Below are 21398 nucleotides of genomic sequence, written 5' to 3'. Positions count from 1 at the left end.
TCCTTCTAGAGAATTTTTAATTTCATTTATTATGTTGTTCGTCATTGTTTGTTTGCTCTTTAGTTCTTCTAGGTCCTTGTTAAACGTTTCTTGTTTTTTCTCCATTCTATTTCCAAGATTTTGGATCATTTTTACTATCATTACTCTAAATTCCTTTTCAGGTAAACTGCTTATTTCCTCTTCATTTGTTTGGTCTGGTGGGTTTTTACCTTGCTCCTTCATCTGCTGTGTGTTTCTGTCTCTTCTCATTTTGCTTAACTTACTGTGTTTGGGGTCTCCTTTTAGCAGGCTGCAGGTTCATAGTTGTTGTTTTTGGTGTCTGCCCCCAGTGGCTAAGGTTGGTTCAGTGGGTTATGTAGACTTCCTGGTGGAGGGGACTGGTGCCTGTGTTCTGGTGGATGAGGCTGGATCTTGTCTTTCTGGTGGGCAGGACCGTGTCCGGTGGTGTGTTTTGGGGGTGTCTGTGACCTTATTATGATTTTAGGCAGCCTCTCTGCTAATGGGTGTGGTTGTGTTTCTGTCTTGCTAGTTGTTTGGCATAGGGTGTCCAGCACTGTAACTTGCTGGTTTTTGAGTGGAGCTGGGTCTTAGAGTTGAGATGGAGATCTCTGAGAGAGCTTTTGCCATTTGATAGTACGTGGAGCCGGGAGGTCTCTGGTGGACCAATGTCCTGAACTAGGCTCTCCCACCTCAGAGGCACAGGCCTGACACCCGACAGGAGCACCAAGACCTTGTCAGCCACACGGCTCCAAAGAAAAGGGAGAAAGAAAGAAAGAAAGAAAGAAAGAAAGAAAGAAAGAAAGAAAGAAAGAAAGAAAGAAAGGAAGAAGGGAGGGAGGGAGGGAGGAAGGAAAGAAAGAGAAGGGAGGGAGGGAGGGAAGGAAGGAAGGAAGGGAGAAAGAAAGAAAATAAATAAAATAAAGTTATTAAAATTTAAAAAATTATTAAAAATTAAAAAGAAATTTAAAAAAAGGAAAGAAAAAACAGAAAGAAGAGAGCAACCAAATCAAAACATAAATCCACCAATGATAACAAGCTGTAAAAACTATACTAAAAAAAAAAAAGAAAGAAAGAACCCTAGGACAAATGGTAAAAGCAAAGCTATACAGACAAAATCACGCAAAGAAACATACGCATACTCACAAAAAGAGAAAAAGGAAAAAAAGTATATCTATATGTAAAAAAAAAAAAGAGAGCAACCAAATCAATAAACAAGTCTACCAATGATAATAAACTCTAAATACTAAATTAAGATAAGCATAAAACCAGAAACAAATTAGATGCAGAAAGCAAACCCCAAGTCTGCAGTTGCTCCTGAAGTCCACTGCCTCAACTTTGGGATGATTCTTTGTCTATTCAGGTATTCCGGAGATGCAGGGTACATCAAGTTGATTGTGGAGATATAATCCGCTGCTCCTGAGGCTGCTGGGAGAAATTTCCCTTTCTCTTCTTTGTTCACACAGCTCCTGGGGTTCAGCTTTGGATTTGGCCCCACCTCTGCATGTAGGTCACCTGAGGGCATATATGTTCTTTGCTCAGACAGGCGAGGGTTAAAGTAGCAGCCAGTTAGGGGGCTCTGGCTCACTCAGGCTGGAGGGAGGGAGGGGTACGGAAAGCGGGGTGAGCGTGCAGCGGCAGAGGCCAACGTGATGTTGCAACAGCCTGAGGCGCGCCATGTGTTCTCCCGGGGAAGTTGTCCCCGGATCACGGGGCCCTGGCAGTGGCAGGGAGCACAGGCTCCCGGGAGGGGAGGTGTGGATAGAGACCTGTGCTTGCACACAGGCGTCTTGGTGGTTGCAGCACCAGCCTTAGCGTTTCATGCCTGTCTCTGGTGTCTGCGCTGATAGCCGCGGCTCACGCCCATCTCTGGAGCTCGTTTAGGCAGTGCTCTGTATCCCCTCTCCTCGCACACCCCAAAACAATGGTCTCTTGCCTCTTAGGCAGTTCCAGACTTTTTCCTGGACTCCCTCCCGGCTAGCTGTGACACACTAGCCCCTTGAGGCTGTTTTCACGCAGCCAACCCCAGTCCTCTCTCTGGGTTCTGACCTACAAAGCAGGAGCCTCAGCTCCCAGCCCCCACCTGCCCCAGCGGGTGAGCAGACAAGTCTCTCAGGCTGGTGAGTGCTGGTCGGCACCAATCCTTTGTGCGGGAATCTCTCCACTTTGCCCTCTGCACCGCTACTGCTGCACTCTCCTCCATGGCTCTGAAGCTTCCCCCTGCCCACCCTCCATCTCCACCAGTGAAGGGGCTTCCCAGTGTATGGAAACTTTTCCTCCTTCACAGCTCCCTCCCAGAGGTGCAGGTCCTGTCCCTATTCTTCTGTCTCTGTTTTTTCTTTTTTCTTTTGCCCTACCCAGGTACGTGGGGAGTTTCTTGCCTTTTGGGAAGTCTGAGATCTTCTGCCAGCGTTCAGTAGGTGTTCCATAGGAGTTGTTCCACGTGTAGATGTATTTCTGTTCTATTTGTGGGGAGGAAGGTGATCTCCACTCTTACACTTCTGCCATCTTGAAGGTCTTTCCCTGTTTTTTATTTAAGTTTTCTTTAAGAAAAACGTTTTAAAATATGTTTTTTATTTTTCTATCTTTATTTTACTTTTTTCTTGTTTTGTGTTTTTCTGGTTTTGTTTTTGTTCTTTGTTTTCTGTTTTTATTAGTTTTGTTTTTATTGTTTTCATTTTTGGGTTCAGTTGTTTGGTTGTTTTCTTGTTTTGGGGGGGTTTTTGGCCTTTTTTTTGCTTGTTTTTGTTTTTATCATTTGTCTTGGGTTTTGCTTGTCTGTTTCTCTTCTTTTCCTTTTTTTCTTTTTTTTTTTTTTGGCCATGCCATGCAACTTGCAGGGTCTTAGTTTCCCAGCCAGGGGTCAGGCCTCAGCCCCTAGGGTGGGAGTGCCAAGTCCAGGACTGCCAGAGAATACCCGGCCCCGGGAAATATTAATTGGCGTGAGCTCTCATGAGGTCTCCACCAAGATCTAAGATCTCACAACTGCCTGCAGGCTCCAGTGCTGGATGCCTCAGGCCAAACAACCACCAAGACAGGAACACAGCCCCACCCATCAGCAGACAGCCTGCTTAAAGTCGTACTAAGCTCACAGACACCCCAAAAAATACCCCCTGACGCAGCCCTGCCCATCAGAGGAACAAGACTCAGCTCCACCCACCAGAGCTCAGGCACCAGTTCCTCTCACGAGGAAGCCTACACAAGCCCCTGGACCAACCTCACCCACCAGAGGGCAGACACTAGAAACAAGAGGAGCTAAGACCCTGCAGCCTGTGGAAAGCAGACCACAAACACAGTAAGTTAGACAAAATGAGACGACAGAGAAGTATATTTCAGACAAAGGAGCAAGGTAAAAACCCACAGGACCAAATAAATGAAGAGGAAATAGGCAATCTACCTGAAAAAGAATTCAGAGTAATGATAGTAAAGATGATCCAAGATCTCAGAAATAGAATGGAGGCAGAGATCGAGAAGATACAAGAAATATTTAACAAGGATCTAGAAAAGCTAAAGAACAAACAAACAGTGATGAAGAGCACAATAACTGAAATGAAAAACAGACTAGAAGGAATCAGTAGCAGAATAACTGAGGCAGAAGAACGGGTAAGTGAGCTGGAAGATAGAATAGTGGAAATAACTGCCACGGAGCAGAATAAAGAAAAAAGAATGAAAAGAAATGAGGACAGTCTCAGAGACCTCTGGGACAACATTAAACAAACAAACATTCAAATTATAGGTGTCTCAGAAGAAGAAGAGAAAGAGAGAGGGTCTGAGAAAATATTTGAAGAGATTATAGTTGAAAACTTCCCTAACATGGGAAAGGAAATAGTCACCCAAATCCAGGAAGCATGGAGAGTCCCAAACAGGATAAACCCAAGAAGAAACACGCCAAGACATATTATTCAAACTAACAAAAATTAAATACAAAGAAAAACTAAAAGCAACAAGGGAAAAGCAAAAAATAACGTACAAGGGAATCCCCGTAAGGTTATCAGCTGATTTTTCAGCAGAAACTCTGCAGGCCAGAAGGGAGTAGCAGGATATATTTAAAGTGACGAAAGGGAAAAACCTACAACCAAGATGACGCCGCTACCCAGCAAGGATCTCATTCAGATTTGACAGAGAAATCAAAAGCTTTACAGACAAGCAAAAGCTACGAGAATTCAGCACCACCAAACCAGCTTTACAACAAATGCTAAAGGAACTTCTCTAGGCGGGAAACACAAGAGAAGAAAAAGACCTACAAAGACAAACCCAAAACAGTTAAGAAAATGGCAACAGGAACGTATATATTGATAATTATGTAAATGGATTAAATGCTCCAACCGAAAGACACAGACTGGCTGAATGGATAAAAAAAACAAGACGCGTATATATGTTGTCTACAAGAGACCCACTTCAGACCTAGGGACACATACAGACTGAAAGTGAGGGGATGGAAAATGATATTCCATGCAAATGGAAATCAAAAGAAAGCTGGAGTAGCAATACTCATATCTGACAAAATATATTTTAAAATAAAGACTGTTACAAGAGACGAGGAAGGACACTCCACAGTAATCAAGGGATCAATCCAAGAAGATATAACAATTGTAAATATTAATGCACCCAACATAGGAGCACCTCAATACATAAGGCAAATGCTAACAGCCATAAAAGGCAAAATCGACAGTAACTCAGTAATAGTGGGGGACTTTAACACCCCACTTACACCATTGGACAGATCATCCAGACAGAAAGTTAATAAGGAAACACAAGCCTTAAATGACACAGTAGACCAATTAAGATAGACTTACTTGATATTTATAGCACATTCCATCCAAAAGCAGCAGAATACATATTCTTCTCAAGTGCACATGGGACATTCTCCAGGATCGATCACATCTTGGGTCACAAATCAAGCCTCAGTAAATTTAAGAAAACTGAAATTGTATCAAGCATCTTTTCTGACCAGAACACTGTGAGATTAGAAATCAGTTACAGGAAAAAGAAAAACTGTTAAAAACACAAACATGTGGATGCTAAACAACATGCTACTAAATAACCAATGGATCGCTGAAGAAATCAAAGAGGAAATACAGAAACAAATGACAGTGAAAACATGATGACCCAAAACCTATGGAAGGCAGGAAAAGCAGTTCTAAGAGGGAAGTTTATAGCAATACAATACCACCTCAAGAAACAAGAAACATCTCAAATAAACAACCTAACCTTACACCTAAGGCAACTAGAGAAAGAAGAACAAACAAAACCCAAAAGTAGTAGAAGGAAAGAAATCATAAAGATCAGAACAGAAATAAATGAGATAGAAACAAACAAAACAATAGCAAGGATCAATGAAATTAAAAGCTGTTCTTTGAGAAGATAAACAAAATTGATAAACCGGTAGCCAGACTCATCAAGAAAGAAAGGGAGAGGACTCAAATCAATAAAATTAGAAGTGAAAAAGGAGACGTTAAAACTGACACCACAGAAATACAAAGTATCATAAGAGAGTACTACAAGCAACTCTACGCCAGTGAAATGGACAATCTGGAAGAAATGGACAAATTTTTAGAAAGGTACAACTTTCTAAGACTGAACCAGGAAAAAATAGAAAATATGAACAAACCAGTCACAAGTAATGAAATTGAAACTGTGATTAAAAAATCTTCCAACAAACAAAAGTCCAGGACCATATGGCTTCACAGGTGAATTCTATCAAACATTTAGAGAAGAGCTAACACCCATCCTTCTCAAACTCTTTCAACAATTGCAGAGGGAGGAACACTCCCAAGCTCATTCTATGAGGCCACCATCACCCTGATACCAAAACCAGACAAAGATATCACACACACAAAAAGAAAATCACAGACCATAATTTTCTGATGAACATAGAGGCAAAAATCCTCAACAAAATACTAGCAAACAGAATCCAACAACACATTAAAAGGATCATGCACCATGATCAAGTGGGATTTATCCAAGGGATACAGGATTCTTCAATATACACAAATCAATCAGTGTGATACATCATATTAGCAAACTGAAGAATAAAAACCATATGATCATCCCAATAGATACAGAAAAATCTTTTGCCAAAATTCAACACCCATTTATGATAAAAACTCTCCAGAAAGTGGGCATAAAGGGAACCTACCTCAGCATAATAAAGGCCATATATGACAAACCCACAGCAAACATCATTCTCAGTGGTGAAAAACTGAAAGCATTTCCTTTTAGATCAGGAACAAAACAAGGATGTCCACTCTTATTCAGTATAGTTTTGGAAGTCCTAGCCATGGCAATCAGGGGAGAAAAAGAAATAAAAGGATTACAGATTGGAAAAGAAGAAGTAAAACTGTCACTGTTTGCAGATGACATGATACTATACATAGAGAATCCTAAAGATGCCACCAGAAAACTACTAGAGCTAATCAGTGAATTTAGTAAAGTTGCAGGATACAAAATTAATGCACAGAAATCTCTTGCATTCCTCTACACTAATGATGAAAAATCTGAAAGAGAAATTAAGGAGACACTCCCATTTACCACTGCAACAAAAAGAATAAAATATCTAGGAATAAACCTACCTAGGGAGACAAAAGACCTGTATGCAGAAAACTATAAGACACTTATGAAAGAAATTAAAGATGATACCAACAGATGGAGAGATGTTCTTGGATTGGAAGGATCAATATTGTGAAAATGACTATACTACCCAAAGCAATCTACAGATTCAGTACAATCCCTATAAAATTACCAAGGGCATTTTTCACAGAATTAGAACAAAGAATTTTACAATTTGTATGGCAATACAAAAGACCCAGAATAGCCAAAGCAATCTTGAGAAAGAAAAATGGAGCTGGAGGAATCAGCCTCCCCAACTTCATACTACAAAGCTACAGTAATCAAGACAGTATGGAACTGGCACAAAAACAGAAGTATAGATCAGTGGAACAGGATAGAAAGTCCAGAGATAAACTCACACACTTATGGTCACCTAATCTATGACAAAGGAGGCCAGAATATACAATGAAGCAAAGACAGCCTCTTCAATAAGTGGTGCTGGGAAAACTGGACCGCTACATGTAAAAGAATGAAATTAGAACACTCCCTAACTCCATACACAAAAATAAACCCAAAATGGATTAAAGACCTAAATGTAAGGCCAGAAACTATAAAACTTTTAGAGGAAAACATAGGCAGAACACTCTGACATAAATCGCAGCAAGATCTTTCTTGACCCACCTCCTAGAGTAATGAAGATAAAAACAAATAAACAAATGGGACCTAATTAAACTTAAAAGCTTTTGCACAGCAAACGAAACTATGAACAAGACGAAAAGACAACCCTCAGAATAGGAGAAGATATTTGCCAACGAACCAACTGACAGGGATTAATCTCCAAAATTTACAAACAACTCATGCAGCTCAATTTCAAAAACACAAACAACCCAATCAAAAAATGGGCAGAAGACCTAAATACACATTTCTCCAAAGAAGATATAGAGATGGCCCACAAACACATAAAAAGATGCTTGACATCACTAATTATTAGATGAAAAATGGTACAGATTAACTTATTTGTAAAGCAAATATAGATACACAGATGTAGAGAACAAACATATGGATACCAAGGGGGGAAGGGAGGGTGGGATGAATTGGGAGATTGGGACTGACATATATACACTATTATATATAAAATAGATAACTAATGAGAACCTACGCACAGGGAACTCTACTCAATGCTCTGTGGTGACCTAAATGGGAAGGAAATCCAAAAAAGAGGGGATAGATGTATGTGTATAGCTGACTCACTTTAGGGAAAATGAGTGATCTCACAATAGAGACCTCAGATGAATTAATCAAATGATTAAAGTGAACATCATCAGAAATGGGATGAATTGAAATCTGAATCAACTTACCAGCTGGATGATTTGAGTCAAGTTCCTTTACCCTTCGGAGCCTTAGTTTTCAACTGTAAAGTGAGGTAGTTGTGAGGCTCAAACAGCTACCAAATGGGTACAAACGTAAGCTTATTACTATTTTATCAGCACAGAGAATTCCACAGGGTGGGAGACATAGCTTTTGGATAATTCTGTAAACAATGTTCTTTTGAGCATTTTAAAGGTGAACCTGTTTTCAATCGAAGAATTTGTACTGCTTTGCATTTCATTTTGTGGCTCAATTTCACTAATTAAAATGCACAGCCACCATCCTGTATTGCATGCTGTTGTAGTAGTTCATTTTTAACTTTCCATAATTGGAGGCTGCTGTGTATCCAGTGAACACTCAATAAAATTAATTGAGGGTAATGATGATGAAGACAAGATCTATAGTGTCATCATTATTTCTCCCTACCACCCCCGCCCTGTAAGCTGGGGTTGTTTGCATTTAAAAGTTGTTGCTATGGAGTTGAGAGGATAGACTTGCTGAGAGCTTATGGTATATGATCCATAAAAGGCGGTCATGGTAGGTGTCTCACTAAGTAGAAAATGTCAAACTTGGTGTGGGCGGATCTGTTTGGCTCTTTTATTGAGCCGTAAGCAGTGTCTTTTGTCCAACCCTACTTGAATATCAAACCTATTTCTGTTGTGTGCCCAGACCTCCCTGCAGGTCTCTGACTAAGGGCTCAGCCCTGCCTTTGTTACTTAGGCCTTTTATTTCTTTCAGGAGAGTCAGTGGAATGAGCTTCTTGAAACTCTGCACAAACTTCCTATCCCTGACCCAGGAGTGTCTGTTCATCTCAGCGTGGTAAGTGGCAGCAGAATATTAGCAATCACTCAGAAACCTTTCCATTATTAACAGTAAGAAAGAGCCAAATGGGATTGTCTTCTGTCATCCGCACCTTCCCCACCTCCAAGTACTCTGAGACCTCAAGACAGGCCAGGGAGATGTATTTCTTTCTTTCTCTGGGATTGCATGAGAAATGGATCGCAAATGCCCCAGGCTCCTCTCTTCCTGGCTGTCATCCCATCACTAGCATCTCCTGAATGGCAGATGCTGGGCTTGGAATGGGATGGCTGACCCCTGCCTCCTCAACCCCTGTGGGGTTCCCTGCCTCATGCTTTGCCCCCTAGCACTGCTGTGTCTGCCCCTTCACTGAAGCCCATCCTGCCACCCCCGAACCTTCAACACCGCCTTTCCCCTGTTTACCAGGGTAACCCCCCTTAGCTAAGGTTTTCATTTTTTGCCCCAAGCATCTTGTACACTTTGCAGTCCTTAGTCACAAAACACATTGGAACAACCTGTTTTCCTATCTCCGCCACTGGACTGTACGCCCTCAAGGACAGGGATAGAGACTGTCTAGCACAGTTCCTGGCCAGATCGTTTCCTTGAACTCTTTTATGTACATGCTATGTGGTCTGTAGTGTGCCAGGGTGGAAAAGCCTCTGAATTACAAATTGGGAGATTTCAATCCCCAAGTCATAGTTTTGCCAATGACCTGAGTGATCTTAATCAAAACCTTTAACTTCGTAGGTCTCAATTTCCTCATCTGTCAGATAAGGCATCAGATAAGGAGAGCTTTTCCATATTTCAGTTACTGCAATTCTCTGGGTCAAACCCTTGTCACCACCTTCATCAGAATTCTCAGATGGATCCCCTTTGACCAGCTATTGATTATCCAGGGGCTATTTCCCCCATGTTGTGGGGTCTGAATGTTTAAGAAGTTTTGTCTTTCAGCTTCAGTAGAACCAGGTACAGTGTTGGTATTCAGTGGTAATTAACTTGGTATTTTCCCTCTTAAAGAAAATGAACATACAGGTTTTTTTTTTTTTCATGATGATCACATTGAAAGCAATATTACTGCCAATAACTAATAATAGATCTGCTATATACTAAGTTCCTAATTTATGCCAAGTATGCATCTCTGATGTTCAAAACAACTCTACAAATAGATATTAGCATTCTCATTTCATAGATGAGGCTTAGAGAGAAAAAGATTCTTGCCCATCCAAGGTCGTGTGGTTAATAAGTGAGATCGGGGCTTTTAAACCCAGGGCTGACTTCCAAGCCTATGTTCTTTCCACTAGGCCATGAGTGTTGAAAGAAAGGGAGGAAAGAAGGAACTGGTAGAGGTTTTTGCTCATTTTAATGGAGCATAGGAAGGAAAGAAACCTTTTTCCAGAAATTTGTGTAAGGAAGAGTGTCTGGAAAAGATGAAGAAATGAGCTTTAAACCTGCCCCAGTCACTGCCGCATAGCGAAGCAACTTTGCCTTTGTCTCTGTCCCTTTTCCTAAGCAGCTTGATCTCACCGTTTCAGTCTGTAATGACATCTGACAGGTAGCTGGGGAGTAGCCTGGGTGGGTCACCAGCTACTGGGGAGGAAGGGCCTCTCCTTCCTTTGAGTGGCTGCCAGGCCTCAAGGACAAGCCATCGCAGGGGCAGGAAGAACTGTTGCGGGGGGTGGGGGGTGCAGCTGTTTCATGCCAGTGGTTTCTAGGAATGTTTCTGACCTCCTCTGGTCCCAGCATTTCATGGGCGATGGAGCAAGACAGAATCTCAAAGGACAGCCTGGGGAGTACTTGGTTTTGGAATTGCGTAGGCTCACTATTTACAATCTGTTGCATTTGTAAAGACAGATATTTTCTTCTTTCCTCTTCACAAGGAATTCCTCTCTCCATGTTGCATTTCTGAAGGGTTAGTCTCAACTGTATTATAGAGCCTGAAAAATTGATAAAATGGCAGTCTTGGACTTTCTGTCTTTAGTCACAAGAGAATGTTTCTGTGTGTCTTCTATAGGTGATTGAGAAAAATAGGAATATAAACTAACAGTTGAGAGAGTAATAATAATATACTATTAAAATACCATTTATGGAACGCTAGGCACTTCACATATATAACATTTATTCTTCACAACAGTTCTGAAGTAGATATTACAATTCCCATTTACAGGTTTAAAAACTGAGGTTCTGAGCTATTAAGTGGCCTAAGATCACATAACGATTAAGTGGCTGACTCTGTGGTCCCTGTCCTTTCTCCCTCACTGTGCTGATCCTTATTCTGTGACTCCATCACCATGTGCGCTGCCATTACTGAACATTTCCTGGGACTCCCTTCGAGCCATTTGGTATAGAATTTGGTATCTCATGGCATCAAATTTAACCTTGTATTTTGCTTTTATTATTTTAATCCTCATTGTTGACTTGAATTAATTAACTAGTTTCCAATTAGTTTCCCATAACTGATACGCTACATAATCTCTGTCGTAATACTTCATAGATAATGTTTTGGCACTAACCCACAGATTTTGGAATAGCGCACTGCAGGGAATGTTTTTTAAGTTATCTTTTAATTTTTTTTCTCTTTTTACTTTTCAGTTTATTAGTTTAATTCAAATGGCTTTAGGTATAATTTGCTCATTAAAAAGCACAGATATAACAGTCTGTTATCGTGGAAAGAGCATAGCTCTAGTTATGCAGACCTGATTTCAATCCTAGTTCTGTCACCTACTAGCTGTATGACCTTAAGTCACTTTACCTCTCTAAGCCTTAATTTACCCATTTGTAATATGGAGATAATATCTATCTTAAATTTTGGTATGGAAATTAGAGATACTATTTATAAAGTACCTGGTATAAAGCCTTCCATGCAGCAGGTGTTCATAAATATCTGCTGAATATTAGACAAATAGCTTATACTGTTATTGTTGCTATTTTCGTTATCGCAATTGTCCCCCAGGCCTTTCATTTCAGGAAGCCTGTACAACTCATTTTTCCAGAGACCTACTTATTTTGCAATTATCCAAGAATGGGGAGTGGGAAGAACTTCCTGAAATGTCACTTGGGGGTCTAGGTTTGAACTTTGGCCATGGCTAAGCTGACTTTCTCTGTATGTGACCTTTCCTGGCCTTTGCACAATCCCTTCTTTAATTGGCCATCACCAGGCTCTTTCCATTCCTGCTTGCCATTGTTCTCTGAGTCTTTAGTAGCACGGAGGAGGTGTCATCAGTTCAGCCTGTTTTCATTTAACTCAGAGACACATGCTTGTTACAAACATGGAGATGCCTCCTTGAAAGTTCTCTGAGCAGGTGAGGTTTTCAGCTCCACTGAGTCTCCAGCTCCCTTCACTGGAATTTGCACGGGAAGTCAGGAGGCTTATTTGCAGAGCATGCATAGTGGAGAGACTTTCTCCACTGTTAGCCATCTGCAATGTCTCAGTGCAGCAGTCCTTTCCCTGGAGCTGTCCTTCACATCCCTTGGGCCTTCGGGGCAGATTTGGCCCGCAGCTTGTAGATGGATATAATCTCAGATGCTGAAATGAAATGGCAGGTTTGGTTGGTAAAGACCATTCCTGAGTGAACCTAGTGATATTTGGCCCCTAGAGTCCACTTGCCTCACTGAACAATAAATTATGAAGTCTGCAGCTTTCATGTGTTCAGAAACCTGCAAACATCGTAAAAGAATTTAGCCTTTAACTTCTTTGAGCTGTTCGTTTGTATCTCACAGAAGTTCCTCTCTCATAGAAAAGAACTCCATCTACCAAACCAATGATTTAATGCATCTGGCTTTAATCCAACATTATCCTAAGGAAATATTCCATAGACTATTCTCTGTGAGTGAAACTCTGTTTCTTCATCTGAGTGAGGAATAATCTTCAGATCATTTACCTGGTTTCTGAATAATGTGCTTGTTGCATACTTTTGCAGAAATAAATAGCTTTTGTTTTTCTTTTCCAGCATTCTTATTTTACTGTGCCTGACACCAGAGAACTTCCCAGCATCCCTGAGAATGTGAGTACTTGGGCAGGGGTGGATTAAATTTTTATTCCTCTTTGTTTTTTTACTAATTTTGAAAGAAAATAAAAGGATATATTTTCCCATTATAAAAATAATGTATTATGAAAGTAAAACCAAATAGAGAATATTTTTAAAATATAGAAAGTATAAAGACAAGGAAAGATCATTATTCATACTTCTCAAAGGTAATCAATCACCTATTAACATGTTGATGTCTCATTGTAGTCTTTTTAGAATGTATTATTTACATAGTTAGAATCACCTATTACATAAGCATTTTGCCATTTCATTCACAATCATTTTTGTTGGCTGCATAATATTCAATTTGCTATGTAGCTTACTTAGCTATTTCCTCGCTGTTGTGAATTTAGGGGTTTTTAGTTTTTGCTGTTGTAAATAAAATGCTTCTATGTAAAGAACTTCCTATATAAAGATTTCTTTATTAGGGTAGATATACTCAAGTAGAATTATGCTCCTGCTACATTTCTATATTGACTTTTAAGAAAGTAAATATATTTGTGGGTAGAAGTGTGAGGACCCCCATCCCCACCTCTTAAAGACTTAGCAGTGAACTTGAGTCTGAGGGAGCAGAGGGTAATATTTGCCCTCTGAACAAGCCGAACGACGTATCTAGCCTAGGCTTAAGACATATTTTCAAAATGTTTTACTCGGATTGTAAATAGTACTATGTAGAATTAAATATAGAATCACCACCACTAAGGCGCTTGGTTGCTTTTTAAATTGTGGCAAAATGTACATAATGTAACATTTACTGTTTTAACCATCTTTAAGTATATATTTCATTGGTAAACACATTCACATTGTTGTGCAACTGTCACCAACATCCATCTCCAGCATTTTTTCATCTTTCCCAACTGAAACTCTGTACCCATTAAATAACCCTTTAAACAACAACTCATTTCCCTACTCCTCCCATCAGCTGGCAACCACTATTCTTTCCGTCTCTATGAATTTGATTACTCTAGGCGCCTCATTTAAGTAGAATCATACAATATTTGTCCTTTTGTGTTTGGTGTATTTCACTTAGCATAATGCCTTTGTGGTTCATCCATGTTGTAGCATGTGTCAGAATTTCCTTCTTTTTTAAGGCTGAATAATATTTCATTATATATACGTAACATACTACATTTCACTTATCTGTCGATGGACGCTTGGGTTGCTTCCACCTTTAGGCTATTGTGAATAATGCTGCTTTGAACTTTGGTGTACAGATTGAACTTTGTGTTCCATCCTTTTGATTCTTTTGGGTATGTACTTGATTACTTTTTTAAAGTACTGGAATAAGTCAGGTAATCACATTTAATTAATGAAGTTAGGCTATAGTGTTGTGATTAGATAACAGACTTAATAAACCGGGATTGTCGAAGATATTCACAAAGTTTACTATCTGTGTGATTAGGCTCTGGTGGAAAATATTGCTTTTTTGTTGTTTGACATTAAGTAATAAAAAAATCCAGACCACAGTTACCATTTTAACAATAGCTAATGTTCATTGAGTACTAGTGCTTGTCAAATAATGTATTCAGTGTTTTACCTGTATTTTCTCATTTACCTCTCTTAATAAGCTTAGGTAGTCAGTACCCTAATTATTATTTTATATAAGGAAACAGAGGTCCTGAAAACTTAAGTAACATATTCAAGGTCCTACAGCACAGAAATGGTAGAACTGGAATTCAAACATTGATCTTTCTGATACTAGAAACTGAGTTCTCATATATTGTGCTACACTTTGAGCCCATAATTTTACCTTTCATCTCTCAAAAAATGCCGTTGAAATGATAAGAGAACTATAAAATTAAGGAGAAAAACGTCCACGTAATGGCAGAAGGAGCCACCACGAGCTAGAAAATTTGAGGAATTTCTGCAACGTAAAGGAGATGGTTATTGAGCAGTCAGTAAGGTGTAGACAATGAAGGAACCCAAAAAGAACTGGAAAAGTCCTGCAGAAAGAGCAGAAGCCAGGGGTGTGACATGGAACATTTATAAAAATTGATTATGTGCTAGATTGCACTGAAGAATTCAAAATAGGAAAACTCAAACTCTTACAGTCCACTGTCTTTTATTACCATGAAATAAACCTAGAAATTAATGATGAATAAAGATTTTTAAAATATTCATCTACTTGAAGGAGTGGTTGGGTCAAAGAAGATAAAACATTGAAATTGGATATTATTTAGATATTGATGACAGTGAGAACACTGAACAACAAAAACCTAACAGATGTGGCCAAAACTACTCTTGTGAAAATTCATAGCTTTGGATGCTTTCATTATAAATAATAAATTTAGAAAATCATGAACTTGACTTGCAATTCAAGAAGCCAGAAGAAGAATAGTAATAAAAAAAACCCAAACTAGAAGAATAAGTTACAATTTAATTAGTTAGAAAATATTGTTAAAGTAAAACTGAAAAATAGACTTTTTAAAAACTAAATTTCTAAAAAGAACAAAATAATCTTAGACGTATCCAATAAATTTGAAAATTGGGATAATATAAAATTTTCTAGAAAAATGTAACTGATCAAAGTCACCCTAAGAAATAGGAAATATGAGTATAGAATCATAACTTGGAAAGATTAATGAAGTTCTATTGACATTCTCCATCCCTCGCTGCTGTGAATGTGTCAGGTTTAGGTGGTTATATAGGCATGGTAAGGAACAGATATTATTACTGTTTAAACTGTTCCAAGTCATAGGAATGGTATGTATATATGTGTATTATAAGAAGCAAAAGAAAAATCATTGTAATCCCTGAGAAAGTCACGTTCTGAGTTTTTCTTTTCTTCATTTCTGTGATAGTAGTAGTTTTCAAATTGTTCTGCCTGGAGCCCTGCCTGAGGTTCTTTGGGACATGGGAAGGACTGAGGGAGCTAAATGGCTGACCCACCAGGGCATGGATGCTTCTGCTTTATTCAGAGCAGGTTCATTTCTATCTACTTAAATTGGGAATTCGGTAATATTTTGTTTGAGGTAAAAGGGTTCTTTTGATTTTTTTTTTTTTTTTAAAGCTTGGAAGCTACATTTTAAAAAACACAATGGGGGGGATCATATCAATTATATACCTTTATACCTGCTTTTTCTATGACAATGTATTATGAACATTTACCTGTGTTATGAAAAATTCTTTACAAATATCTTTGTTGTAAAAAAATTAAACAATTCAGAAGTACATATTAAAAAAAGTGAAAGGTCCCACATTACCACCATCCCAGCCCCACCATCCCTCCCCCACCCCTAATCCCATTCTCCATCCAGAGTTTGATGAGTGTCATTTCAGACCTTTCTCTATGAATTTACATGTTAAATGTATGAATCCCTGTGTGTTGTAGACATTTTTTAGACGTAAAACAGTACTATTCATACTGTTTTGCAACTCATTTTTTTAATGTACTCTCAAAACTGTTCATATCTTTCATCTATGTTAAGTGATATTTTTATTTAATGGTATTTTATTCTTATGAAAGTAATACATATTAATGGCTTTAAAAAACATGTAATATCACATAATTGTTGATGAAATTTCCAAATTTTCCTTTATTTCCATTCCCCAGAGGCAGCTACCTTCAAGTTTTTAGCAGTTGTAGTATTTCTCTCCATATTTTTAACTGACATGCTCATATTGCTGTTCTTAATTTTCCTGTTTCAGATAACAGTTATTGATTATCTCATGGAAGATGAATTTAGGTCTTTTATTACTTCTGATCCCCTCTCCCGCAGAAACACACATATACATAAAGTATCTTTTTCTCACTCTCGTTTCCCCTCCCCCATCCTTTCTCTGTCTTCAGGAAAAAATTTAAATCAAAAGTTTACATTTCAATGAGCAAGCTGAATCATATGATAGATTGTGATATGTTTTCTTTCTTATACATTTGTCAAGTAAGAGTTCCTGGATTTCACATCTTACTGCTTATCTTATTCCTTTATTTTGGTGAAACATTTTCCAGTAGTTTCCTGACAGTGTTGGAGGCAGCATGTTTAGACCTTGCATGACTGCAAATGATTTTATTCTACTCTGATAGGGTTGGGAATTACCTTCAGAGCTTTGAAGACATAGCTCCATTGACTTCTAGATTTCATGTTGAAGCTTAGAAGTCTTGATCCATTCTGATTGCTGGGGTTTTTTTTTTTGTTTTTTAATTTTGGGTGGGGTTTTTTTGGATCCTTTATTTGTCTCTAGTATCTTGAAATTGTACAGTGATTTGCCTTGCTCTGGGTCCATTTTCATCTACTGTGCTGGACATTTGGTGGACCCATACAGTCTGAAAATTCATGTCCTTTAGAGCTGGGAAATGTTCTCACATTATTTCTTTGAAAAAATTCTTCTTTATTTTTTTCTCTTTGCTTTCTCTGGGGTCTCTATGGTGGCATGTTAAGCTTCCTAGTGTTGATCCTTTAATTTTCATAACTTTTCTATTTTCCATCTCTCTTTTGGTCTTCTTTCTACTTTCTTCAACTAATCTTTCCACCCTTTTGAATTCTTCTGCCATCATTGTTAATATCCAAGAGCTTTTTGGTGTTGTACAATAGATTACTCATTTTTTAACGGCATCTTGTTTCATGGGTGCAACATTTCTTATTTCTTTGACACTGTTATTCATAAATTTAAAAAATTGTTCTTCTCTATGCATTGTTTTCTTCCTTAGCGGTCCTCTCTTCTGTTTGTTTTGTTCTGTATCTTTGATTGTAGAGGCCTTTCCTCAAATAGCTGCCCAGTCCTATCTGCCCAGTCTAATTGAAAGCTCTGTGTTCATGAATGGGGCTTGTTACCTGGTGGGCTTTACTGTAGATCATGGCTTAGAGGCCTGGCTACTGGGGAGGAGGGGAGGATTTTAAACGTCAGTATCAGAATCTTTTCTTTTGGACTAGTCAGTTTTCTCTTGCCAGTGAGTGTAAGCTTTATAACACGTGTTCTGGAAGCTGAGTGGGGTGGTAAGTAAGTTATAGGATATGAACATTTAGCATGTATACTTTAAGCTCCCCTCCCATTTTTTATTTAATTCTTTATCCCCTGTCCTCAGCTGTACCCAGTGTTCCCAAACCTTTCTGGTTACTAGAAAGTAAACAGTTTTTCCTCAGGAGGGGTGCCAAAAGGCCAGTTGACTAGCTGAGTGAGCTGGGAGAGGAGAATCTTGGGATCGAATTACTTGGGATCGAGAATCTTGGGATCGAATTTTTATTGGCACCCTTCCCCTAGCCTTTAGAGGTGCTTGGTTTCTCCAGTTCCTGAACTTTTTTGGAGTTCTGTGGTGTGAGTTGGGTTGGATGCTTGCTGCCCTGTGCCCTGGGCCCAGCCTTTTCTGGGCTGCCAAGTCAGTCTTCTTTAGTTTCTCAACTAAAGTTTCGGTTGACACTCTTGACACCTTGGACCAGATCATTCTTTGTTGTGCAGGATTGTTTTGTATGTTGTGGGGTGTTTAACAGCATCCCTGGGCTCTCTCTACCCACTGTAAGATGGTACCTTCCCCCCCCTCCACCCCGCTGTGACAACCAAAAATGTCTTCAGACATTGCCAGAACTCCACTGGGGCGAATGACCCAGGTTGAGAACCATTTCTTTAGTAACATCTGGCTTCCAAAAAATTTGACATCTCTCTTCCATTACTATCTTTACTCCTGTTCTTTGAGGTTTACATCTTTTAAAATTATTTCGTTGTGACTTTTCCTGGCAGGGGGTGGTGAGGATTGCATGGTATCAGGAGAGAGAAAAGGCAAATACATGTGTTTAATCCACCATATTTTATTGGAAATCCTCACATATTTTAACTATGTTTCACCTACTAACAGACATTTAGATTGTCTCTAATGTTTTTCTATTTATAATAATGTTATAATAACAATTATTGCCTAGGTTAAGTTCATCTTTCTATTTTTTAATTTTAAGGACTGAGAATTACTCAAGAACTTTAAGGTACCTGAAAGTCCCGACAGCTTCTCAATTTTCAAAACCACAATTACTGAGATTAGAAATAGTGTAGGAAAAAAATTTTATCTTCTTCATAACCCCACCTCCAATTCCTGTTTGCACTGTATGCTACCTCCCCTGCCCCCGCCATTTAAAAAAATTTGCATTCCCTCTGCTGGTTTTGCCACTAATGAACCAATTCCCTGTGTATGACCCATTGTCCCCTAAATCTTCCTTTGCAGACCAGTAAAAGGCTGGCCTTGTTTGTTTCTAAGTGAGAATAATAAAAACAATCTGCCAGACTCCTAACATACATGGTTCCATTTAAATCCTTACAGCTATTCTGTGAGAGGTAGACGTGAGCCTCATTTTACATGTGGGGACCCAGGGCTCACAGGCCTGAGGTTATAGCCCAAGGTCTGCTTCCAAATGGGGTGTAGTGACCCAGGTTTGTAAGGAACCAAAACATTTTGTTTCCATTATACCCCCCTGCCTCCCTACAGTTGACTTTTGATATTCATGAGGAATGGAAAAAGGAAAAGAAATGATTTTTCATATTTCAATTATGAAATGAAGCAGGAAAGCTTTTCCTCTAAGGAGAATCTGAACTTTTGTAGGACCAATTTGTGTGATTTTTGACATAGAATCACTATTGAGCTCTAGCCATGTTGAAATTTGCATTTTAATCTCTTGGCAGTTTTTCAAGGATTAATTTTAAATGACTAAATTGCTGCATTGCAAATTGAAACAAGCAATAACGAAGGGGTTGTTAATATGATATAGTCTGCTGTAGTGGAAAGAACATGAGTTTCGGAGACAGCCAGACCCTGGGCTCCACCACTCTGGGACCTTGGGATACTTACTTATATTCTCAAGCCTCCTTATCTAATAAAGGAAAGTGGGAGGAACAAGTGAACTATTACATGTAAAGTTCCAAGTTCAATGCCTGGTGCAACAGAGATACTGCTTTTGATGGTCCTTTCTTTCCCTTTGTGCTTCAGCTTTCCTAAAATTCTAGTCTTAACCTCTCTTGAGTTGTGGCCAAGGGCTAGGGAGCATTACTTCTTGGAGCTTATCTTTTCTTGGTTTTTGCTGACATTTTTGGTTGTGAAGAGCAACACTTTTCATGGAGTGTATGTTTGGCCACAAAAGTCTCTTAGCAGCCACCATTGACTGGAAATGGTACAGGAAATAGAGTCCAGGACTCTAGTGCCTGTCATGTGGGAGATGTTGTGTACACATTTATTGATTATCTCCTCTTCGGGACTTCTGAACTAAGAGAATAAGCAAAGAAAAGGGTAAAAGGACTTTGGGATATGGAACTTGATTCTGTCAGCAGATAATTATATTCTTCTGGACAGCTTCAGAGAAGGGTTAATGTGAGAGAGAGAAAGGAGGTAGTATTGATTGAACACCCACCGTGGATCAGATCAGGTACTGTTTGTTATATCATGAAATCTTCACAGCAGCCTTACAGTATGGTTGTTATCCGTGCTCTGAAGAGGAGATAGAGCCCAGAGACGTGAAGTAACTTACCCCTAGCCACCCAGCCAGTAAACGCTAAACCAGCAGTCACACTCAGGTCAGTCTGATTCCAGCACCGAGATGCTGCTGGGTCCTGGGCCTCTGCTCCTTGGCTCCCAGTACCTTCCTAAGAAATCACTCATCCTAAGTGTAAATTATATAATTAATTGTGTGACTGTTTTTATCAGTTCTCCTTCCATAAGGATAAGGATCAGAATTTTTTCATCACTGCATCTCTGTAATTAGCACTGTACCTAGAACAGAGTAGATATTCATTATTTATGGAATGACTGAATGATTGAATGAATGAATGAATGAATTAGCAATGCAGTCACTCTCAGGAGAAGGAAAAATAACAGTTCCTTTCACTTGGCTTTTGGGCCAGTGAGTCTGCAAGATGTTAATGAAAAGCAAATGGAGAAAATTAAGTCTTGCCACTTTCAGATCCCTGTTGAACTTAATTCTCATTATTTCTACAATTTCTGTGTAAAAATATTTTCTTCTTTTTCACTGAAAAACTATCATCACTATATAATTGCTCTTCAGGGTTTTTTCTGTCTATCAAGATAACACATGTAGGAGTGAATTTTATACAGGCAATAATTAAATGAGCATAAATCTTTATAAATTTAAACAGTTGACCTGCATTTAAAAAAAAGTCACAGATCATGAACAGATATGTATTCATAATTACATTGTAAACTGGCTCTATAAGGGATTTTTTTAGTGGCCAGGGTTTGGAGTTTACTTTTGATTAATGGATAATCATATAGACCTTCTTTTAGAATATTAAACAAACCTGTCTTAATTATCTGGCCTGTGTCATACCAAGTGGTTAATGATGCGAGGAAAGCATTTAGAATGGACAGTTACATATAACATTGCCCAGACTCCACTTTGTCAGAAGATGCACCATGATATAGAAAAGATTTATGAACTCATCGTGACTTTCAAAAATAAACAAAGTTGAAGTGGTAGTAGAAGACCTATTATCAAGTACTGAGATTATAGAGAATTCCATTGTTGCTGTTAAGAGTTGTCAGGTAATTGTTTATTCTAATGGTTTTTCCATTCATACAGAGGGATAAAAGTTGACCTCCGGGTAAACTCTGCTTTCTTTCCTATAAGATACTTCTCTGATTTGATTGCTTATGTGAGTTTGTGGGATTCTTTCTCAAACAGATTATTTTAGAATCCAAATTTATAATTCCTTTTTAGGAATCCTACACAA

At 38.8% G+C, this 21398-nt stretch overlaps 1 protein-coding gene across 8 annotated transcripts in view; it reads left to right on the top strand.

Moving 5' to 3' along the window:
- The window catches only part of DENND1A (DENN domain containing 1A), a 534065-nt gene that overhangs the window by 267362 nt on the left and 245305 nt on the right, over window positions 1-21398 (top strand). For all 8 annotated transcript variants that reach the window (XM_059925586.1, XM_059925584.1, XM_059925585.1 and 5 more), the window contains exons 7-8: window positions 8653-8733; window positions 12660-12713. In XM_059925586.1, the coding sequence (XP_059781569.1) occupies window positions 8653-8733; window positions 12660-12713 (135 nt within the window). The remainder of the gene's footprint in view (window positions 1-8652; window positions 8734-12659; window positions 12714-21398) is intronic.

This window comes from Balaenoptera ricei, chromosome 6, assembly GCF_028023285.1.
Source record: "Balaenoptera ricei isolate mBalRic1 chromosome 6, mBalRic1.hap2, whole genome shotgun sequence".
NCBI lineage: Eukaryota > Metazoa > Chordata > Mammalia > Artiodactyla > Balaenopteridae > Balaenoptera > Balaenoptera ricei.
Note: the sequence above shows the minus strand (reverse complement) of the source record. Positions and strands in the feature narration are given on the sequence as shown.